This window comes from Vanacampus margaritifer, chromosome 2 (genome assembly GCF_051991255.1).
Source record: "Vanacampus margaritifer isolate UIUO_Vmar chromosome 2, RoL_Vmar_1.0, whole genome shotgun sequence".
NCBI classification, from domain to species: Eukaryota; Metazoa; Chordata; class Actinopteri; order Syngnathiformes; family Syngnathidae; genus Vanacampus; species Vanacampus margaritifer.
Window position 1 is genome coordinate 6979089 of NC_135433.1, and position 24809 is coordinate 7003897.

The 24809-nt window shown below is 35.4% G+C and overlaps 1 protein-coding gene across 6 annotated transcripts in view; it reads right to left on the reverse strand.

Annotated features, from left to right (window-relative positions):
• Nucleotides 1-693: 693 nt before the first annotated feature.
• The window catches only part of svilb (supervillin b), a 45495-nt gene continuing 21379 nt past the window's right edge, over nucleotides 694-24809 (reverse strand). For 3 of the 6 annotated variants that reach the window (XM_077557015.1, XM_077557011.1, XM_077557010.1), the window contains 21 exons: nucleotides 23905-23982; nucleotides 21404-21560; nucleotides 21132-21227; nucleotides 20968-21048; nucleotides 19315-19671; nucleotides 19081-19239; nucleotides 18879-19015; nucleotides 15563-15710; nucleotides 15345-15490; nucleotides 15080-15255; nucleotides 13763-13913; nucleotides 13395-13674; nucleotides 13171-13322; nucleotides 10893-10998; nucleotides 10621-10828; nucleotides 9065-9198; nucleotides 8427-8582; nucleotides 8211-8354; nucleotides 7074-7195; nucleotides 3944-4099; nucleotides 694-1149 (listed from right to left, as the gene is read on the reverse strand). In XM_077557015.1, the coding sequence (XP_077413141.1) occupies nucleotides 1063-1149; nucleotides 3944-4099; nucleotides 7074-7195; nucleotides 8211-8354; nucleotides 8427-8582; nucleotides 9065-9198; nucleotides 10621-10828; nucleotides 10893-10998; nucleotides 13171-13322; nucleotides 13395-13674; nucleotides 13763-13913; nucleotides 15080-15255; nucleotides 15345-15490; nucleotides 15563-15710; nucleotides 18879-19015; nucleotides 19081-19239; nucleotides 19315-19671; nucleotides 20968-21048; nucleotides 21132-21227; nucleotides 21404-21560; nucleotides 23905-23982 (3231 nt within the window). In that variant the 3' untranslated portion in view covers nucleotides 694-1062. The remainder of the gene's footprint in view (nucleotides 1150-3943; nucleotides 4100-7073; nucleotides 7196-8210; nucleotides 8355-8426; nucleotides 8583-9064; nucleotides 9199-10620; nucleotides 10829-10892; nucleotides 10999-13170; nucleotides 13323-13394; nucleotides 13675-13762; nucleotides 13914-15079; nucleotides 15256-15344; nucleotides 15491-15562; nucleotides 15711-18878; nucleotides 19016-19080; nucleotides 19240-19314; nucleotides 19672-20967; nucleotides 21049-21131; nucleotides 21228-21403; nucleotides 21561-23904; nucleotides 23983-24809) is intronic. The other 3 variants (XM_077557014.1, XM_077557013.1, XM_077557012.1) reach the window with 1 other exon arrangement.

Below are 24809 nucleotides of genomic sequence, written 5' to 3' on the forward strand. Positions count from 1 at the left end.
CCAGTATTTCTGCCAATTGTGCAAAATTACAACTTAAAATAACATAGGGAGGAATATAACAGAACTTAAGGACAACAGCTTTTAATAGTCAGGACAAGTTGTGATTGATTCAAATCAAACTCTTACCTTCCTCAATATCTTGACTTAGCAAATTTTCAAATTGTCGGTTTTCAAAATTTCAAATTAACCTAAAAAAATGTTGATTCTTAAAATGACGAGTGAATCAAATTCATTTGATTTTTTGCCCAGCCCTGGTAGGCTATATAGTTCCCATTTAAAAATTCAAATTAAATATTTTAATAATTTGCTTAATGTGCATTTAGATTCTTCTGTTGTTTTGTTAAGTCATTTTTAAATTGTCATTAATATTGTATTGATTTTGTTCATGGAAGTGAAGATGTTTTGTTCCTTTTGTTAAAAAAAGATAACTACCTAAAATTGCCACTACTATTATTTTATTTAATTGAACTAAAACACTTGTTATTGACAAACAGAAAAAATATCATTTTAAGTGGAGTTAAAGTACTGGTATGTACTGGAATTGGTTATTTATTTATTTATTTGTCTTGTTAAATTGTGAAATAAAATAAAAAATAAATATTTCACTTTATTCTCATTGTTTTATTTATGTAATTATTTATTCAATGGAAACAACATACTTTTGTTTAAAAAAAAATTCTCAGTCAGTTAAAGTGGGCTCAAAAGTGCTTTCCTTTATTAAGCAGGAGACACAAGATGACTCCATTTTGGATTCACTATGTGTTTGTTTTATGCCAAAAGGACGTCACACTAGAATGTCTTTGTATAAACTGTACACAAAAAAAAAGCAAAGGCACTATACATCATTTAAAATCAAACCTTTACATTACAAAGTTGATGCCAAAAGTGCACACTTGTGCGACATGGTGTCAAATCCACAAAAAAACAACACACTTAGTGTTGGGATGTCACGGCACAGAGCAGGAAGTGCTTTTCAAGTCTTCACACTCTTTTCTTGCGTATCTCCATCTCCTTCTTTCACTCTTTTGGTGCTTTTCTTGTTCCATCTTTAATGTAACATGCTTAAAACAGTCCTTTGGCCTTCTTTAAGTTGACCTGCTTCCACCCTGGTAGACGTTCGTATTCGTCCCTCTTAATCTCCAAAGCCTCCTGCGAAGTACACGCACGCATGCCAGTTAATGAGAGTATGTGGCAAAGTGAAAATAACAACAGCGACTGTAACTCACAAAACAGACAAACTTAAATTATGAAATCATTCTTTTTTTTGTAGCGCTCATCCTCTTTCATTATATTACATAACTATATTATTAAATTAAAAATAGAACATAGAAATATTAACTAAATTTGAAATATTGTACATAAAAATATTGTTAAATAATTATTTAATTATGTAAAATGTAGTATTAACATATATTAAACCAGTAAACATAAAAAAGCATACATATCTATATCCTAAAATAGATAAGATTATATTAATTACATCTTTTTTTTCTGGAGAGAGGAAAAAAATAAAAAGAAGAAAAAGAAAGAAAAAGGAAGAAAAAGAAAAAAGAGAAAAAAATAAAATAAAAAAATAAAATAATTACATCTTCTAATACATTTTATTTGACTAAATGCACAGTGACTGTCATGATTTTTTTTTTTTAATGAAGCATACATTTGTAATCCTTTTTAATGACATTGCAGTGTTGTTCAAGAAAAGTGTGAGAATTCTTGCGGCATGTGACATGCAAAAACATCTCTGTGGCTAGTTGCTATTCATCATTCATGTGCTTCATTTGCCATGCGTCACTTCATACGCTGTAGCAGTGATGCATTCATTCATTCCTTGGAGGAAAGTGAACAGTCAGGAAGAACAAGAGTGTTTTTATCATACGGTATGGAAGAGGATAACGCAAAGAATGCTAGGAAATCCATAGCTGCAGACGACCACGATGCAACTTCCCCTCGCTTGGTTCTTATATTTCAAGGGTGCTCATCGTGCACAGAAATGTGACTCGGCAGTTTGATAGCTTGAAGGGTAATCTTACCTCAATGTACCCTAGCACTTGCTCTGAAAAGTGAGAGTTTAACAGGGTTGGGAGGGTTACTTTTAAAATGTAATCCGTTACAGTTACAAGTTACCTGCTAAAAATGTGGTTTGTAATGTAATCCAAGTACCATAATATCAAAGTAATGTAACTGGATTACTTTTGGATTACTCCAATATTGAGCATGCTCATTAAGACAAAATAAAACTAAATATCGTGCATGCGCTCTCTCTCGCTCTATTGCTCTGTCCCTCTCTCTGTCTCTCTTTCTCTCTCTGTCTCTCTCTCTCTCTGTCCTCCTCTCTCTCTCTCGCTCTGTCTCTCTGTCCTTCTCACTCTCGCTCTGTCTCTCTCTCTCTCTCGCCCTCTTTCGCACTTTCTCTCATCGTAGAAATTATAATCCCCATTTTTAATAAATGTACCTGTAATCTGATTACATGTTTTTTTTTCCTGTAACTGTAATGGAATACAGTTATATATTTTTTGTAATCTGATTACGTAACGGCGGTACATGTATTCCGTTACTCCCCAAGCCTGGTGTTTAATAATAAGGAATTTTTAATGTGATGTGCTTCTGCATCTCAAAATGTGTCTGTGAATGAGCCTCACTGAATTTGACCAAATTGTGACATTTTTACACAATTTTACACAATACATTTCTCAGTTTTTTTAAATTGCACGATGGCGATAAAAAAAAAAATCTAGTTTGGCAGGGTTGTTAATAACACTCTTCTCTGCGTTGTGCCAAATCTATAAGACATTTGTTTTCACTAAGGACTTTAATTGTGCTGTAATTCCTCATCCATTGTATATTTTGACCCAATAATAATAATATAATAGTATTAATAAGACACCTGGGATTTGAACTAAAATATGAAAAAAGCACGATATTTCACCTTTAAAATGCAATGGAATTTGACTGATGTTTTTAAAGCGGAAGTCAAACCCCCCAAATTATTTTTGACAATAATATGTTCTATGCCGCCCCACTAGTCTAAATATGGTATTCTGGTTGATATTGTGTTAGTGGAATATGAGTTAAGCAGCAAAATCCAGCCGTTTTTATGCATCTCAGGAGGCGGCCATTTTGCCACCGACTGAAGCTGACATAAATGTTGCTCAGGTCTCATGTAACAACCAATCACAGCGCAGCTTCAGAAAACAGGCGAGCTGTGATTTGTCGTTGACTGAACCGTAAGCAACATCAATGTCATCTTCAGTCGACAGCAAGTGACAAAATGGCAGCCCAATGTGATGGATAAAAATGGCTGGATTTTGCTTCATAACTCATATTCCACAAATGTAATATTAACTCATTCACTGCCATTGACGGCTATAGACGTCAAAAATTCATTTGAACTATTTCCATTAGTTTCACATTTTTTCCACTTTTTTTTTAAACAAGAGTATGAAAACCTAGATTTTTTTTTGTATATTTAAAACAGATATAAAATTTGTGATTAATCGTGAGTTAAATAGTGAAGTCATGTGATTGATTACAATTACAACTTTTAATCGCCTGATGCTCCTAATTTAAAAAAGAAAAGATTATTAAAAATTAGGGGCGTCAGACGATTAACATTTTTAATTGTTATTAATCGCATGACTTCAATAGTCACTCACGATTAATCACAAATTTGACATCTGTTCTAAATGTACAATAAAAAATTCTAGGTTTTCAAACTCTTGTAACAAAAGTGGAAAAAAATGTGAAACTAATCGAAATAGTTCAAATTAATTTTTGACGTCTATAGCCGTCAATGGCAGTGAATGAGTTAATCAGAATGTCATGTTTAGACTACTGAGGTCAAATATACCATATTATTGTCAAGAAATGCTTCAGGTTGACTTCCACTTTAACTATACGGGTTCCATTTCTCATCTTAAGAAATGTCAATGTGCATCTCCCTAACCTCAAAGTCCCGGTCTGACAAGTAGATCTCCAGGCGTAGCGGGTCCACACCCTCCGGGAGCGGCCGGACCCGCAGCTGGTCCAGCGGGAACGTGTTCCGACTGAGTCGGGCCAGCACGTCCTCCACCAGGATGATCTGGTTGCACACCTCTGCTTCCTGCAGCCACAAAAATGGACATTTAAGGAGAAACTCTTTTGAATCTCTTTTGAAATGGCGTATGTCGGTACTAACTGAGGACCCCCTGTAATTTCTTTTTTACAACTTGTCGACCCACTTCAGTGCAAAATCATTAGTATAGTACATCAGCCACGTCACGTTTTTTGATCACACTTTGCACAACAATTTGCTTATGTGCATTATTCTGTCGCGCCAGATTGACAGATAAAGAAAGCAAGTTAAGCCTCGTAACGTTCCAAAAGAAACAACATGCGATCGGAAGAATCGGCCCTTTAGGAACGCGACGGAGAATTACATTGCTTTTTTTTTTATAGGCGTTTCACATTGCTCGGCAGAGAGCCTGCCGCCATTCTACGTCGCTACGCACTGAATACGTTGCGATGTAAATAACAATGGCGGCATACCTCCAAATAAAGTTTCTACAAAATGTATTCAACTGGAAATGATTTTTGAAAAATGAATCTCATAGTTATGTTAGTAACAACCAAATAATTAATATAGAGCAAGCTTGTCATGACAGTCGGGGTTCCTTTAAAAAAAAAAAATTCTTCCTGTTTGTACCCTTAACTCTTTCACTGCCACTGACGTTTAAAGACGTCAAGTAAAAACCTACGCTTCACTGCCAATGACGTCAAAAGACGTCATCCAATGATTTTTTATTTTTTTTTTGAAACGGGTAGAGGAAACCCTTCCGCATGTCTGGTGAAAGTTTCAAGTCTGTCTGTTGTGCCTAATGACTATTTTTGGCCCCTAGAGGGCAGCGATGACTCTCTTTTGACAAGATCGGGTGGGCGTCAGTAGAGGCGGAGCTAGAGCGTCGAGCAGGAGATGAGAATGGAAGACAAAGCAAAAATGGCGGCCAGTCGCGAGGAGCTCACACCCGAGATGTTTTTTTCAAAGACCAAAAGCATCGCTGAAAAAGCACATTGTTGACGACGATGATCATCATCGATGATGAAGATGAGGGTGGTGACTCCATGGTTGGGAAGTATTGACGCGGCAGTAGAAGACGTTAGATGGAGCTAGATGGAGGAGGGAACGGGCAATGGCGAGCGTTTGCAAGCAGCTCTACACTTACAAGACGAAAGGCATCGACCAACGCTAAAATAGTACATTGATGACGACGGTGATCATCCTCGATGATGATGAAGGTGAATCCGAGCTTGACGGCGAAATTGGAACCGCTAACGCGGCGGCTATGACGGTGTCGTAACGCGGAGCGCAACCGAGCACGCACAGGCGGACGTTCGATCGGACGACGGAGAGTGCCCCGAGTCCAATGCATATTCATCGGAGGAAGTGTGTACAGTCTGCTACTTGCTTTTTATTCCCCGGAAAAAAAGGCCGTCAAGAAAGTGTAACGTTTGCACGCAAAACGGACCAATGTGAAAGTGAAAGTAAACTGTTGTGCGAGTCCTGGCGTCTCCTTGCACGCAGGAGAGCGTTACAAAAGGAAAAACTGTATTTGAAACATCCACATAATTGTAAGTAGTACCACAGTTGCACACATTTGTAAATAGTTTGCGAAATTGTTTTGTCAAATTGTTACACTGTTGAATGGAAATAAACGTATTTTGCAATCAAAAAACACTTTTTCATTGTTGGTGAAAGCGTTTTACAGAAGTAAAGCACTATTTAGGTGTTTGTGGCATCATTCATGGACAAAAAGAAGTGTACAATTCACTAGAGTGCATGAAATAACATCGTTTCACAAAAAGCTCTTTTTCTCCGTTTTTTGTTTCAAAAGAGAGAATTTCGGTGAAAGTAACTATTTTCTATTGTTGATTACTGAAGAACGGAATAAGGTAGAAACAAACTTTTTTTTTCTGATGAAAGCTGAGCTGTGTTTCCATAGTCCAAACACAACATTTTCTGTGGACCTTGAAAGATCACTCAAAATGCTTAAATCGGCTGGCAGTGGGGACAACCCGTTTCTGAAAACGTCTGGCAGTGAAAGAGTTAAAGGATAACTCAACAGGAAGTCAGACTCTTGCTCCACCCCTCACTAAGATTTGAAATTGGCGCTCAAAGGGGGTGTGGCCTGGAGGACCGTTGGGTTGCCAATGGGGAGAGGGTTGGGCGTGGCCTGGCGTGTGATTGACAACAGCAACTCGCTAAGAAGCCGTTTAAGGAGGCGGGTACGAGAATGAGCCTGTGGAGGGGGTGGGGGGGGACTACAACATGCGGAACAAGTGACGTGGTATGTATTGTCTCGCGTAATGAGAGGACAAACAGCCAAATTGAGTTTATCCAAGTAAGTTACCTGAAGATGGCGCCAAACACACGGTTTTTGCCCCAAATTCAGGCTTTAAACAAACTAAAATGTTAAAATAATGACCAGAACATGTAGACAGCATATGTAGACACCGGTTTATACAGTTTATCAACAAACAAAAAAAAAAAGCAGTTTTGGTGTTGAGTTAGCCTTTAAAGCTGTTCTTTGGCCAAAAATATCTTTACAATAGCCTTTTTATTTGACCATTTATGACTGAAACATCTTCTAATTAGTAGATTAACATCTTAGCTGTTTACAATGGGTACTTCTGCAAACCTCTGGCCAATAGTTTTCAGACTGGATTCGGGTTTGAATTTCCCGCCCTCTATGATGTCATGAGCACATTGTATATGAGAAGAAGGGTGTGTGCAGTTTCATTTTTCATCTACAGGTGGCAGTAATGATTCAAAATAGAATTTTCTGCACTCAGTAGCTAGCTTTAAGTAAAACATTTTTTTTTATTCATGCTGTATTCTTATTTGCTTATAATTCATCCATCAACCCATTTTCGTGACCGCTTATTCCTCACAAAGGTCGCAGGGGTGCTGGAGCCTATCCCATCTGCTTATAATTCAATATGTTTAAAAGAAAACCGTCATGTATTTGCTCGCTGTAGGGTCGGTGAGGGGAATCTAAAAGTGGCGTTCAAGAAAATACTGCCACTGAACGTGACATTACCCTCTCTGTGATTTCGGCGACGTCCTCCCGGTGCTCCCAGCTGGGGAACATGTTGGTGAAGGTGAGCGGTTCCAATCCAGCGTGGATCAGGTAGGACTTCTGAGACTTCCTGTCACTCTTCTCTGCAAAATACACAACAGATTGTCATTGAGAATTTGGGGGATAGGGTTAAGGTTAGGGTCAGGGTTTGGGGATAAGTCAGTAATCTGTTTGAGCCTCTTGACTGGTATCAACATCTTGTTTGATTTGGTTTGTCTGTAAAGAATTAATTGAAAAAAATTTTTTTTTTAGGGGTGTCAAAATTAGTGCGTTAATTTAAAGTTCCTTTAACGCCACTCTTTTTTTTTAACGCGCAATTAATGAACACCCCTAACTTGGAAAGCCTGTACTGGGGTAATTCCAGTCGCAACGCGGCAGACACGTTCACGTCAAAACTTAGCAGTAATAAATGTAATAATAATGCATATATTTGTAGAGACTTGAATCAAGCTGTATTTTACGATTTAAAAATGTGCAGAATTTAGATATCTGTTACTATGAAAAGAAAAATGCACTGAGCTGTCACCAACGTCTTACAAATGCAATTAACAAATGCAATTATGCCATCTAGTGGCAGAAAAATTCCCTCAACACAAATCAATATCACACTTTTTTTGCAGTGCATCTTTTTAATTTTAACTCAATTTTATGAATTATTATGAAATTACTGTATCAATGGCTATTTCAATTAGTTTTTATGCTAACAAGAGTATGAAAAAAGGGAAATATTATTATATTATTATTGTTGTACATTTAGAAAAGATATAAAATTTGCGATTACTCGTGAATTAACTATTGAAGTCATGCGATTAATTACAATTAAAAATCTTAATCATCTGACATCTCTACTTTTTTTTGTTTGTTTCTGTTTTGACGTATACTATGGGGTGTCTTTTTCACATGCTGTATGGTTGTGAGTCAGTAAGCAACAGTAAAAAATAATAATAATAATAACAATAATATATTTTTTTCAACTAAAAAAAAGAAAAGATCAACTAAACTGAACTATAGAGTTAGGTTAGTAGTAAAGGGCTGGGCGGTATAAGCTTATGAAGTTCGTTCGGGTTATGGTTATGCTTACAATTGGCAATTATTTACCTTTGCAGTACTGTAGTACCGTCTCCATGGCGCACTTCCTGTCCACATCCCAGCGCATGTGAGCTGATCCAGTGCTCTCACTGTCCTGAGGCCACCAGCCTTGCCACAGGTAGACCTCGTGAAAGTTGTCCACCAGGAACAACGCTGGGAAACCCACACAGTCCAGTCTTTAGACTACACCTGAACTAAAAAAAACGGCCTTGAAACGAGTCTCACCGGGTTGTGCTGCATTGTAGAGCTCTTCCTGCAGGAATGGCAGCGAGCTGACAAGATCCGGAGCGCGGGACGGGTGGAAGAACTCTGTCGCTACAAACTCTCCCGAACTGCTGGTCAGTTGGAAGAGTCGCGGAGTGAAGTTGAATTTTCCAGGGTCTGAGAAACAAATGAAGATTTTCTTGTTACGCTGTCCCGATATTGTTGTCTGAAGTACATATTTTCACTTCCTGAGCCCTATTTTTGTGCGCAAAGTGCAGACTAACTGCGCACAAAGGTGGAGTTTAGTATTTTGCTCGACTAGCGCAGAGAGAAGAGGGCGTTTGTGCCATTCTGTGATGGAATGCAGCCGACTCCTGGCCAATCGAAGCGGCTCCCCACATTCTCTTTAAAATCAGCGTGGTTCGAGGCACACACAGAGCTTGTGTCGGTGTGTTTCTTAAGTTTTTCAATTCCGGTCTGTGCCTCATTACTTTTAGTCCAAACACCACATTTTCTTCACATTTTCTCTTAATGCAGATGTCTTAATATTTTTGTCAAACTCTTTAAAATTCCTGTACATGTCCCATTATTTTGAAAATAATAATGGGATAAAAGCTCAAAGACAATATTTGGAGCTGTCTGAAATGGACGTTTGTCACCTTGCAGCATGCAGTCGTAGGCCTTCCTGTCCTTGTGTCCCAGAGCCTCCCAGAAGCCCGGTGGCTCCATGCCCTCTTCGCACTCATCAATGGTCACCTTACTGCTGCTGTGGAGTCCGGCTTCAAGAGGACACCTGAAGGAAGAAGTCTCATAAGTGTTTTGATATTATTTCATGAATAACCTATTAACTCATTCGCTGCCATTGACGGCTATAGACGTCAAAAAATCATTTCAACAATTTTCTATTTAACATTTTTTCCACTTTTGTTAACATTAGTAAGAAAACCTAGAAAAAAAAGTTTTTATTGTACATTTAGAACAAATATAAAATTTGCGATTAATCGTGAGTTAACTATTGAAGTTATGCAATTAATTATAATTAACTCCTTCACAGCCATTGACGTAAAAAATTCATTTGAACTATTTCTATTAGTTTAACATTTTTTCCCCTTTTGTTAACAAGAGTATGAAAAACTAAAGAAAAAATATTGTACGTTTAGGAACAGATAAAACATTTATGAATAAGTGTGAGTTAACAATTGAAGTCATGCGATTAATTACAATTAAAATTTTTAATTGCCTGACGCAATTTAAAAAAAAAGATTATTAAAAATTAGGCGCGTCGGGATTACATTCTTTAAGCGTAATTAATTGCATGACTTCACGAGTTAACTCACGATTAATCACTAATTTTATATGTGTTCTAAATGTACAATAAAAAAATCTAGGTTTTCATACTCTTGTTAACAAAAGTGGAAAAAAAATGTTAAACTAATCGAAATAGTTCAAATAAATATTTTGACGTCTATAACCGTCAATGGCAGTGAATGAGTTAATCATCTTTTTTTCTTAGTAATGTAACAGCTCTTATTTATTTATTGACATTGTAATTTATTAAATTGCATTTCCATTTATTTAATAAAATATTTATTTTATAGATATATTGTTTAAGGACATTTTGGAAATTTATTGACTGATGTTTTTATTTATTTACCCGTATGGACATTTTTGTTAATTCAATGGCATTGATATTTATTCAAATGAAGCTGTATTTATTTAATAGGATTTTAATTTATTTAATGATATTAGAATTCTGTCAGAGGCACTTTTATTTATTTAAAGACATTTGTATTTATTTGATTGAATTTGAAATTCATTGAATTATATATTTTTTGTAATTTACTTGATTGTTTTATAAACTGATTATTAAAAAAATAATAATAATACAATTTGTATTTATTGAAGTTAATTTAATGAAATTTCTTTATTGGCAGGCATTTTCATATTTGAGTGAATTGCCACTTAGCCTTTTCCTTATTCATTTATTTATTGAACTTATTTCTTGATAATTACTTCTTACAAATCTACTAAACGTTTAGTTGATATTATTTTGTTTATTTATATAAGAACATTTTATTTATTTAACAGCATTTATTATATATTATTGAAGTACTGTATAGGTTTATTAATTATTTTTTATTTAATGAAAATAAAGTGTTTAATAGCATTTTTATCTATTTAAGGACTTGTAAAATAAACAAAAAAAAAACCTCACTGTTCTTTTATCTTGAGCGCCGCCGTGTTGCCCACACTGCGGGTGTGCGCCTGCGTCTTGCAGCCGTGCCACAGGTAGATGGCTGCCTTGTCAACGCTGAGCAAGATCATGGAGCCTCGGGAGCGCAAGCTGCTGCAGTGGCACGCCACTTCCAGCAGGTAGCCCTCTTCCGACATCTCGCCACGGACGCAGTACAGACGCCACTCGCCTAAAAAAAGCCGGTTATGCCACAAATCGATAAGACTCGTATCATGGACTAAAAATATGTTTACTTTGGATGTTGTCCTCCTCTTCCTCCCGCTTTCCAGCATGGACGATCATCCCGCCGTTGAAGCACTGCAGGAAACATGGAGGCTCTTTGCCCTGCTGTACTTGTACCTTGTGAGCACAAAAAGCAGACTTTCACAAAGTGTTCAGAAAAATTGCTGCATCACAGGTGTGACAATTCACCTTATTTACACAGAGATATTCTAGATTAAGCCAGAATACAGACAATAGCCTTATACAGAGATTCTGTAAAGCGGAGAGCTCTGAATATTTTTATGGCTCGATTACAAGCCCTATGAACTCTGCCTAGCAACATGTGACATGACGAGAAAAAAAATCTATAAATTGATGTTGATGTTCAGAGGCCCCCAACCTGTAGTTATCATTTAAACAATGTGTGATTAATTAATAAATTTTAATTAATTATTATTATTATTATTATTATTATTATTATTATTATTATTATTATTATTATTATTATTATTATTAATATACCAACAGTATTTAATAATTATGAATTTTAATTATTTATATTTAATTTCATAGTACTTTTTTAGAAATTGATCTGTCGGCCAGTCACAAGCCCTGTGAACTCTACCTAGCAACATGTGACATGCGAGAAAAAAAAACAATAAATTGTTGTTGATGTTCAGAGGCCCCCAACCTGTAGTTATCATTTAAACAGTGTGTGATTAATTAATTAATTTTAATTAATTTATTTTACAATATTATTATTATTATCACCATTATATTAATCATATTAATAATATGCCTATTTAATAATTATGAATTTTAATTATTTATATTTAATTTCATATTCATTTTTTAGAAATGGATCTGTCGGCCAGTCACAAGCCCTGTGAACTCTACCTAGCAACATGTGACATAGCAAGAAAAAAAAACAATAAATTGTTGTTGATGTTCAGAGGCCCCCAACCTGTAGTTATCATTTAAACAGTGTGTGATTAATTAATTAATTTTAATTAATTTATTTTACAATATTATTATTATTATCACCATTATATTAATCATATTAATAATATGCCTATTTAATAATTATGAATTTTAATTATTTATATTTAATTTCATATTCATTTTTTAGAAATGGATCTGTAGGCCAGTCACAAGCCCTGTGAACTCTACCTAGCAACATGTGACATAGCAAGAAAAAAAAACAATAAATTGTTGTTGATGTTCAGAGGCCCCCAACCTGTAGTTATCATTTAAACAGTGTGTGATTAATTAATAAATTTTAATTCATTTATTTTACAATATTATTATTATTATTATTATCATCATCATTATATTAATCATATTGATAATATGCCTATTTAATAATTATGATTTTTAATTATTTATATTTAATTAAATTTTTTTTTTTTGAAATTGATCTGTAGGCCAGTCACAAGCCCTGTGAACTCTACCTAGCAACATGTGACATGGCGAGAAAAAAACCCAATAAATTGTTGTTCATGTTCAGAGGCCCCCAACCTGTAGTTATCATTTAAACAGTGTGTGATTAATTAATTAATTTTAATTCATTTATTTTACAATATTATTATTATTATTATTATTATCATCATTATATTAATCATATTAATAATATGCCTATTTAATAATTATGAATTTTAATTATTTATATTTAATTTCATATTACTTTTTTAGAAATGGATCTGTAGGCCAGTCACAAGCCCTGTGAACTCTACCTAGCAACATGTGACATGGCGAGAAAAAAACCCAATAAATTGTTGTTCATGTTCAGAGGCCCCCAACCTGTAGTTATCATTTAAACAGTGTGTGATTAATTAATTAATTTTAATTCATTTATTTTACAATATTATTATTATTATTATTATTATCATCATTATATTAATCATATTAATAATATGCCTATTTAATAATTATGAATTTTAATTATTTATATTTAATTTCATATTACTTTTTTAGAAATGGATCTGTAGGCCAGTCACAAGCACTGTGAACTCTACCTAGCAACATGTGACATGCGAGAGAAAAAAAACAATAAATTGTTGTTGATGTTCAGAGGCCCCCAACCTAAAGTTATCATTTAAACAGTGTGTGATTAATTAAGTAATTTTAATTCATTTATTATTATTATTATTATTATTAATAATATACCTATTTAATAATTATGAATTTTAATTATTTATATTTAATTTCATATTACTTTTTAGGAATGGATCTGTAGGCCAGCCACAAGCCCTGTGAACCCTACCTAGCAACAAGTGATGTAAAAAGAAAAAAAAAATCCTGTATTTCTACCTGAGCCCCTCTCTCCTCATCCAGCTCAACCGTCATCAATGCCGACGTTCCTTTCTCGCTAACAGTAGCGTGTCGGCCTTGCCAGAAGAAATAGCAACATTTCTCCCGGCCTGGTCCGGTGCTCCTCACCTCTGGGTTGTTTCTGCGTCCCACTGAAACAAAAACAAGAAGTTAAAACGATCCAGTGTGTGCAAACGGAATGCAGAGCAAAAGGCAGGACGTACCTGTCGTGCTGACCATGTACTTCCATTTCACCACGTAGGCGTCGCCTTCGTGGAACTGGCCGATGCTCTGGCGTGGCAGGCGGCTGTAGTCGAACTCCAGGATGTGCCACACGTCCGCTGAGACGGTGCTGATCTCCTGAGTCCTCATGTGATCCTCGGTCTCCACCGAGCCATAGCCGCGGCCCACATTCACCCCATCCAAGATGGTGGCGACGGGCGACTGGAGCAGCGGCAGCATCAGGCTGGCGTTGTACGGCCGGCACTCTTGCCCCGTGCACTTCTGGGAAACGAAACCAATGGTAAATAAAGCCAAAAAAGCAATCCTTAGGTTTAAAGTTGTGGTTTCTCAACAAGTATTTGATGCAAACCTGTTGTTCTGGTAACTGCTCGCTCCCTTCTGTCGGTGACAGCGGCGGCTTCATTTCGGACCAGTCCACAAACTTCTCCTTGAATAAGATGGTCTCGTTGTGCTCGGTCAGCCTGCCGAATATCGCCCATTCGGGACGGCCTTGGCCTTTTCTGTGGCGGGAGATTATCACACTGATGAGGCTTGTGTAGTTTGTATCTTTTGGACAGTCTTTTAGAGTTTCCCTTTAGAGCTGAGATTTTTGGATGACTCTGATGGGACAAGATTCAATCAAGCGAAGAGAGAAAGTAGACACTTTTTTGGTGTTCAAAGGGGTCATTTGTGGCCTGCCTTCCATTTATTTTATTTTATTTTATTTTTTAAAGTGGGGTGTGGAAAGTGAGTGTTGGGGAAAAGTTGCTATGCTAACGATATGCAAAGACTCAAAGAAACCGACTGTAGCAAAATGAGAGCAAAATGTCTCTGAATTAAGATGAATAAAGCTACTCCTTGCCAAAGATCCATTTAAAATTGTCAACTTACTAAAGATTTATTTTGTTTTGGTTTTCATTTTGGTGAGAAACATAATGGCGGATTTTATCTAGTGGGTCACAGGGCTGCTGACCAAAATTTGCTTAGCACCTCTGTGATGTTTTTTTTTTTTTTTAACTCATTCACTGCCATTGGCGGCTATAGACATCAAAAATTCATTTTAACTATTTCTATTAGTTTTCATTTTTTTCCATTTTTGTTAACAAGAGCATGAAAATCTAGAATTTTTGTTATTGCATATTTAGAACAGATATACAATTTGTGATTAATAGTGAGTTAACTAGTGAAGTCATGCGATTAATTACGATTAAAAATTGTAATCGTCTGACGTCCCTAATTTTTTATAATCTTTTCTTTTTTTTAAATCGTGTCAGGCGATTTAAATTTTTGATGGTAATTAACTGCATGACTTCAATAGTTAACTCACGATTAATCCCAAATTTTATTTTTATTTTATATTAGGTTTTCATACTCTTGTTAACAAAAGTGGAAAAAAAATGTTAAACTAATAGAAATAGTTCAAATGAATTTTTGACGTCTATAGCCGTCAATGGGAGTGAATGAGTTAAAAAAACACAAAAAAACATCACAGGTTTAGGTATAAAATATATATTGTGGTGGTTATTTTTATTTTGTCTTCATGAGCATACTCAATATTGGAGTAATCCAAAAGTAATCCAATTACAATACTTTAATATTATGGTTACTAACTACATTTTTTAGCAGGTAACTTGTAACTGTAATGGATTACATTTTAAAAGTAACCCTCCCAACCCTGGTTAGGTACCTTGGTATTAGGGTGTTGCAGCTTCCGGGATCCAGTGGGTTGATGTCACAGCAGGTGTAGTCGAAGGTACCATTCCAGAGGTGCTTGGCCAGCTGAAAGGCCACCTTCCTCTGGGCCAGTGTCACCTCTTTGCCATGCCACACGTACACCTCGCTGCCGAAGTCCAACACTAACACCTGGAGGGCAGACCATGAGCTTCAAAATGTGGAACTAGGGGTGAACATTTTCCAGAAAAAAGGTTGTCGGTGGTGTTTTTGGTGCTGACCTCTTTGGATGACAGCAAAGAGCAGCGCGGGACCTTCCCCCATTCATCATCATCGGGCATCAGTTTGTCATCTATCAGGCGAAAGATGCAGTTGGTCTCCACGATGGCGTTCTCAAAGCGGTCGTCCTCCTCAGGCGGACCGGCAGCTACTCACCCGGACAGGAAATGTGTCAAACTTTTTGAACCATTTGTAGCTAAAACTTGAATTATTTTTTTACGTTGGTAAGGACTGTGTCCCCCGAGGATGGTCCAAAACTCTTGTGAATCTGGACTCTGCGCATGAACGCCTTCCTCGATGGTCTGCACCTTGGTCGCCCTGCAGCCCAAGTCTTTCTTCGTCTGGATGAACATGGCCAGATCCATTGCCTACAAAAAAAAAATCCATCCATTGATTTTCAGTATAGTGCTTGTAATGATGAATTATACGTAATAATTAGGGGTGTCAGACGATTATTTTTTTTAATTGTAATTAATCTCATGACTTCAATAGTTAACTCACGATTAATCGCAACTTTTATATCTGTTCTAAATGTAAAATAAAATGTAACATTTTTTTTCATACTCTTGTTAACATAACAGTGGGAAAAAATGTTAAACTAATAGAAATATGGCTACATCTTTTAGTCATTGATATAGTCATTTCATAATAATTCATAAAATTTAGTTAAAATTAAAAAGTTGTACTGTACTGTAAAAATAAACCTGGTGTGACATTGAGGTAATTTTTCTGCCACTAGATGGCATAATTGTTCTAAATGTAAAATAAAATGCAATTTTTTTTTTCATACTCTTGTTAACATAAATGTGGGAAAAAATGTTAAACTAATAGAAATATGGCTGCATCTTTTAGTCATTGATACAGTCATTTCACAATAATTCCTAAAATTTAGTTAAAATTAAAAGGATGTACTGTACTGTAAAAAAAACTGGTGTGACATTGAGGTAATTTTTCTGCCACTAGATGGCATAATTATTCTAAATGTAAAATAACATGTAAAAAAAAAATCATACTCTTGTTAACATAAAAGTGGGAAAAAAATGTTAAACTAATAGAAATATGGCTGCATCTTTTAGTCATTGATACAGTCATTTCATAATAATTTATAAAATTTAGTTTAAATTAAAAAGTTGTACTTTACTGTAAAAAAAAAACTGGTGTGACATTGAGGTAATTTTTCTGCCACTAGATAGCATAATTGTTCTAAATGTAAAATGAAATGCAAATTTTTTTTTTCATACTCTTGTTAACATAAAAGTGGGAAAAAATGTTAAACTAATAGAAATATGGCTGCATCTTTTAGTCATTGATACAGTCATTTCATAATAATTCATAAAATTTAGTTAAAATTAAAAAGTGCTGTAGTGTAAAAAAAACTGGTGTGACATTGAGGTAATTTTTCTGCCACTAGATGGCATAATTGTTCTAAATGTAAAATAAAATGCAAATTTTTTTTTCATACTCTTGTTAACATAAAAGTGGAAAAAATGTTAAACTAATAGAAATATGGCTGCATCTTTTAGTCATTGATATAGTCATTTCATAATAATTTATAAAATTTAGTTAAAATTAAAAAGTTGTACTGTACTATAAAAAAAAACTGGTGTGACATTGAGGTAATTTTTCTGCCACTAGATGGCATAATTATTCTAAATGTAAAATAAAATGCAATTTTTTTTTTCATACTCTTGTTAACATAAATGTGGGAAAAAATGTTAAACTAATAGAAATATGGCTGCATCTTTTAGTCATTGATACAGTCATTTCACAATAATTCCTAAAATTTAGTTAAAATTAAAAGGATGTACTGTACTGTAAAAAAAACTGGTGTGACATTGAGGTAATTTTTCTGCCACTAGATGGCATAATTATTCTAAATGTAAAATAACATGTAAAAAAAAAATCATACTCTTGTTAACATAAAAGTGGGAAAAAAATGTTAAACTAATAGAAATATGGCTGCATCTTTTAGTCATTGATACAGTCATTTCATAATAATTTATAAAATTTAGTTTAAATTAAAAAGTTGTACTTTACTGTAAAAAAAAAACTGGTGTGACATTGAGGTAATTTTTCTGCCACTAGATAGCATAATTGTTCTAAATGTAAAATGAAATGCAAATTTTTTTTTTCATACTCTTGTTAACATAAAAGTGGGAAAAAATGTTAAACTAATAGAAATATGGCTGCATCTTTTAGTCATTGATACAGTCATTTCATAATAATTCATAAAATTTAGTTAAAATTAAAAAGTGCTGTAGTGTAAAAAAAACTGGTGTGACATTGAGGTAATTTTTCTGCCACTAGATGGCATAATTGTTCTAAATGTAAAATAAAATGCAAATTTTTTTTTCATACTCTTGTTAACATAAAAGTGGAAAAAATGTTAAACTAATAGAAATATGGCTGCATCTTTTAGTCATTGATATAGTCATTTCATAATAATTTATAAAATTTAGTTAAAATTAAAAAGTTGTACTGTACTGTAAAAAAAAACTGGTGTGACATTGAGGTAATTTTTCTGCCACTAGATGGCATAATTGTTCTAAATGTAAAATAAAATGCAATTTTTTTTTCATACTCTTGTAACATAAAAGTGGGAAAAAATGTTAAACTAATAGAAATATGGCTGCATCTTTTAGTTATTGATACAGTCATGTCATAATAATTCATAAAATTTAGTTAAAATTAAAAAAGTTGTACTTTACTGTAAAAAAAAACTGGTGTGACATTGAGGTAATTTTTCTGCCACTAGATAGCATAATTGTTCTAAATGTAAAATAAAATGCAAATTTTTTTTTTCATACTCTTGTTAACATAAAAGTGGGAAAAATGTTAAACTAATAGAAATATGGCTGCATCTTTTAGTCATTGATACAGTCATTTCATTATAATTCATAAAATTTAGTTAAAATTAAAAAGTTGTACTGTACTATAAAAAAAACTGGTGTGACATTGAGGTAATTTTTCTGCCACTAGATGGCATAATTGTTCTAAATGTAAAATAAAATGCTAATTTTTTTTTCATACTCTTGTTAACATAAAAGTGGGAAAAAAATGTTAAACTAATAGAAAGATGGCTGCATTTTTTGGTCAGCGATACAGTAATTTAATAATAATTTATAAAATTGAGTTAAAATTAAAAAGATGTACTGTACTGTAAAAAATGAGTTTAATATTGAGGTAATTTATCTGCCACTAGATGGCATAATTGCATTTGTAAGACATTGGTGACAGCTCAGTGCATTTTTCTTTTCATATTAAGAGCTATCTAATCTTTAACATTCTTTAACTAATATGTGAAATTCTGTACATTTTTTAAATTGTAAAATTCAACTTGACCCCAGTCTCCACAAATATATGCATTATTAATAAAATCATTGCTGCTAAATTTTGAACAACTGGAATTCCCCCAGTAAGGGGCAGTCATTAATCACGCGTAAAAAATATTTATGGCTTTAAAGGAAGTTTAAATTAAAATGAATGCACTAATTTTGACACCCCTAGTAATAATCTAATGTATGAATACAGATCACCTTGGCCCTTTCAATGACATTGGCGAACTCTCCTATCCACACAAAGCAGTGCTCGGGTGTCACCAGCAGGAAACAATCCCCACTGTTCAGTGACGACGCTCTTGGCTCGACTAGTCTGGTCTGAACATGGCGACGGCCTACAAGATAATACCGCGGATGAGACAAGAGCCTTGACGGGTGCCTCGGGTGAGAACCTTACTACCTTTGATGTGCAGCAGCATAAGGTTTTTGTACGGGATGGCGCTGTTGTTGGACGTGGGCGTCTCCGCTATGTTGACGCTGCGCAAATTCACGGTGTTGTAGTTCTCCTTACTGGACAAACCCGCCAGAGCTGCATCAGAATATTCCGAGCTTTTAATCACTGAAACACAGAAAAGGACAGCTGTTTAACTCGTTCGGTGCCATTGACGACTATAGACGTCAAAAATGCACTCACTCTTGTCGGACGACATCCTCTTACTCTCCAGATGAGCCACATTAAGCCTCTCCTCGGTGTACTCGTGTCGTATGTCCTGGCGGGCGGCCAGCATCTTGATGGGGTTGCGGGAGGCCTGCACGTTCCTGGATGGACGCACGGAGCGCTTGTGCCGCACCATGGCCGACGTCAGCCTACCGGAGCCCTGCCGCGAGCCGAATATGGCGTCGAAGTCTTCGCTGAGCTCGATACGCGAGGGCACGTTTGGGAATTGGGCCACGCGACGGTAGAAGTTCGAGAAGATCTCGTCGTCCAGCTTCATCACCTCCTTAACCGCCGTGTCGGTGACGGTCAGGGTGCTCTCCTGCAGCTCGGACACTGATGGACACGACACGCCACAACATTATAGACAGTTAATGACGCCTGACCAACAATCACGGGCACCTGTTGGAAAAAAATCATTACTTTGAGAAACTGTTCCATTAGATTACTCTAAACCAGGGGTCAGCAACCTTTGCTGTCAAAAGAGCCATTTTAGACGAAATAAATTCGATTTGTGATGAGGGAAAAAGTGGGTTAGTGTTAGTCTAATGTATTTGAGGGTCCAAGCGCTAATTAGAGCTGCACCATAACATAAAAATATGCATCATCCAAAACTTTGAGATTCATTTTCTTCTAGCTTTTGTTTTCTGAATTTTTGGGGTAATCTTTCATACTAATTTTATGGACATATTGTGGTAATTTTCTTTCTTTTATATGTATTTTATGGCTTTTTTTTAATATTATTTTCTGCCTTTTTTTCTGACATTTTTGGCAATTTTGTAGGCATTTAATGGTAATTCTTCGGGATTTCGGCTTTTGTTTTTGGACATTTTATGATAATTTATTGCCTTTAAAAATAAAAAAATAAAAACAAATTTCTGACTTTTTTGGGGGGGGGGGGGGGGCAATTCCAAAGACATTTATGGTAGTTTTCTGACTTTCTTTTATTGTTTTTTGGACATTTTAAGTACCTTTTAAAAACCGTCTCCCTTTTTCTGAAAACCTAAAAATTTGGACTCTGACATTTTGGGGAATATTTAATTATTATTATTTTTAGAGCTGTCAAACTATTCATTTTAAAAAATCTGATTCATCACATCTTAGAATTTTGATTAAACATGATTACTCAATTAATAAAAAAAAAAAAGGCTTTTATCAATACTTTTTGCCCACCAAATTTAAAGAGCACCTGTTATGTGTCAATTCTTTCTACATTAAATGTTATGAGGACGTCTTCAATATGTTTTGATGCACTGCACCTCCTCTTTTTTGAATCAGTTAATTACTTACATATGTAAAAAAAAAGAAAAAGAAATGAGCCCAATATTTTGACATGAACAAATATTCTAAATGTCATACACAAACATTTATTACTTTAATGCACTGCGCTCAAAATTAATAGTGTGATTAATGCATGATTAATGCGATTTTTTTATTATTATTAATCAATGAGTTAATGCTTTAACTATTCATTTAAATAAGATTTTATCTAAAAATTAAAAGAAATATGAAAAAAATCATAATTTCTACAATTTTTTTTTAAAGAGCCACATGTGGCTCCAGAGTCGGAGGTTGCAGACCCCTGGTCTAAACTAACTCACTAACTAACCAACTAACTAACAAAGAATGTACCTTTGCTGTTGATGCGTCCCAAGAAGGTCTCCAACTTGTCCAGCTTTTTATCTGACTCCATATCTGCTCTGGCTTCAAAGTCTACAAAGCAAAGGACAGATATCATTGATAGTTAGCTTACGAAACAATTTTAAGTGGAAAAGATGCGTGGAAAAAATTCGCACCCTCCTGAGGTTTCCCAACAACCGCGGTGCCGCTCTTCAGCTTGGTGGAGACGGGTGAAAGGATCGGCCCGATGACCGAGGAGGAGGCAGCCAGACCTGCCAAAAAAAAAAAAAAAAAGACAAGCTAAGCTATCATCAAAACGTTGTGATCACCAACATGCAATTGTTTACAGCATGGAATAAAATGGGTAAAAAAAAATAAAAAATAAATCGCAGGTGAACCACATGCTGCTTCACAAAGTCTAGAAACCAAAACATAATTTTCTGCTGACCTTTCTTGACCATGCGTGCTGCTACCGTGTACTGGCCCGAATCGTTGGCCGCACCCTTGCCCTTGTTCTTCCAGGCGTCCTCTCGCATAGAGATCATCTGCTTCCTCTCCTCGATGGTCATCTGGGCCTCTCTCGCCTCCTTTCTGGCCGACTGAGGCTGAAACGACAACAAAAACATAAGAAGATTCATGCTAGTCGTCATCTGCAAGGGTCACGTTTAGCTTCGGTGGGATTAGTTTGGATTAGTTTCTTCGATAGGGTTATAGCAAAACCTAGACCAAAATGCCCCTATGAGATCAAAGAGGCATTTTCAATTTCTTATTTTTGTCCACCAGATGGCACTACTGTTCCCCATTCAAAGCATGCCGTATGCTTTTGACTGTTTTCAGCAATGGTGCCCTGTTACATTGCAACTAGCTTGTAATTAACTCATTCCCTGCCATTGACGGCTATAGGCGTCAAAATTCATTTGAACTATTTCTATTAGTTTAATTTTTTCCCCACTTTTGCTTACAAGAGTATGAACCTATAATTTTTTCTAGCTTTTGTTTTCTGAATTTTTTGGGTAATCTTTCATACTAATTTTATGGACATATTGTGGTAATTTTCTTTCTCTTTTCTTTCTTTAATATGCATTTTATGGCTTTTTTTAATATTATTTTCTGCCTTTTTTTCTGACATTTTTTGACAATTTTGTAGGCATTTAATGGTAATTCTTCGGGATTTCGGCTTTTGTTTTTGGACATTTTATGATAATTTATTGCCTTTAAAAATAAAAAAATAAAAACAAATTTCTGACTTTTTTTTTGGGGGGGGGGGCAATTCCAAAGACATTTATGGTAGTTTTCTGACTTTCTTTTATTGTTTTTTGGACATTTTAAGTACCTTTTAAAAACCGTCTCCCTTTTTCTGAAAACCTAAAAATTTGGACTCTGACATTTTGGGGAATATTTAATTATTATTATTTTTAGAGGGAAAAAAATTATTGTAAATTTAGAACGGATATAAAATTTGTGATTAATTGTTGTTTGGTCTCTTGAGGTCTCCCTAATTTGGTGGAATTTAGATGTTTCGAGGGTTGGTGAAAGACTCTGGTTGGTAACCCGGTGGGTAGTAGGTAATGTCTGGTCGGTGCTGGATTTCACTTTCCTTTCTTTGATCCTTCCTCGGGTCTCCTGACAACCTCACGACTCTAGCTGGATTCTGAAGTATTCGGTTTAGGTGAACGGTATGGGATTTTTAATAGGTTTTAGGTGAACTAATGAGTACACACTCACACGCACATGCACATACTCACCCACATACAAAATCTTTTTATTTTTATTTTTTATTTTTTTAAAGAGCAATCATGATGTCATGTCAAATCGGTAAAATTACCGAATGAACAATACTGAGCTCTTAAGATAAAAAACAAAACAAAAACATAAGCATTTCTTGATAACCTGACTAGTCTAAACATGACATTCTGATTAATATTATATTTGCGGAATATGAGTTATGCGTCAAAATCCAGGCATTTTTATCAATCTCAGACGGCGGCCCTTTTGCCACATGGTGTCGACTGCAGATGACATCAGAGTTGCTCATGACTCAGGCAACGACCAATCACAGCTCACATGTTTTCTGTTAGCTGAGCTGTGATTGGTTGTTACCTGAGATCTGAGCAACTGTTATGTCATCTTCACTCGACAGCAAAATGGCTGCCTTCTGCTATTGATAAGAACTGATGGATTTTGCTGCTTAACAAAATACTGTGTTTAGACTAGTGGGCAGGGTTGGGAGGGTTACTTTTAAAATGTAATCCATTACAGTTACAAGTTACCTGTAAAAAATTTAGTTAGTAACGTAATTCAAGTACCATAATATTAAAGTAATGTAACTGGATTACTTTTGGATTACTCCAATATTGAATATGCTCATGAAGACAAAATAAAAATAAATATCACCCCAATATTTATTCCATACAATGTGCTCCTGCTATTTGCGGGTGATAGGGACCTGGGCAGCCTTGTGTAATTAAAAAGCATTTAGGCTATTGATTGATTGATTGATTGAAGGCCATTTGCTGTTTTCGAGCTGTCACTGAAAGCAACCACACCTCACAGTTTGATAGATAGATAGATAGCGCTCTCTCTCTCATCGTAGAAATTGTAATCCCTCGAGGTAATCCCCATTTTTAATAAATGTACCTGTAATTTGATTACATGTTTTTTCCTGTAACTGTAATGGAATACAGTTACAGGAAAAAACGGAACGGCGGCACATGTACTCCATTACCCCCCAAGCCTGCTAGTGGGGCTGCATAGAACAAATTATCGTCAAGAATTTTTTGGGGGGTTGACTTCCCCTTTAAGAATATTCACTCGCGCAAGAACAACATCAAAGCAAGCAGAAGAATTGATACACTCAAGCATAACAGCATACATCATCTCACCAGGATCTAATCTCAAAAAAACAAGGTTGCACGCCAAGCGTGGCAAATCAAAGCCGCCACTGCTTACCTGAGCGTGATGGTCAATGTACTGACACTTTTGTCCAAGGGAGAAAGGAGGAGAAAATGTGGAGGAGAAGACAGGCTCCTGAGAGATGGAGAGGTGGAAGGAAGAGTGAAGGGAAGCGGATAGGGCAGGAAAGGATGCATGAGCATGCACGTCAGATACGGACGGCAGCAGTTGCGAGTTTCATGGCAGTTTCAGAGACTGGCTTCAGGGAGGAGTTTTGGGAAAATCTTGTGGAGTCGGTTCGGGTTTAGAGTCTTTGTTTTTGGGTCTACAACTGACACAAAGCTCGCCCCAAAACCCCATACAACTAGTGTTGCTAACTAGTGTAATTTCTGACTGAAATGGCCAAAATAACCCGGAAATTATACTTAGGGGTGTCAGGTGATGAATTTTTTTTAATCATAATTAATCGCATGACTTCAATAGTTAACTCATGATTAATCACAAAGTTTATATCTCTTCTAAATGTACAATAAAATGTACAATGATTTAAAAAAAAAATAGTTTTCATACTGCTGTTAACATATAAGTGGAAAAAAAGTTAAACTAATAGAAATATGGCTGCATTTTTTGGTCAGCGATACAGTAATTTAATAATAATTCATAAAATTTAGTTAAAATTTAAAGGATGTACTGTACTGTAAAAAAACTAGTGTGATATTGAGGTATTTTTTCTGCCACTAGATGGCATAATTGCATTTGTAAGACATTGGTGCATTTTTCTTTTCATGTTAAGAGCTATCTAATCCTTAACATGAAGTAACTTGTGAACTTCTGCACATTTTTAAAATTGTAAATGACAACTTGACCCCAGTCTCCACAAATATATGCAGTATTATTAAATTCATTACTGCTACATTTTGACGTGGACGTGTCTTCTGCGTTGCGACTGGAATTACCCCAGT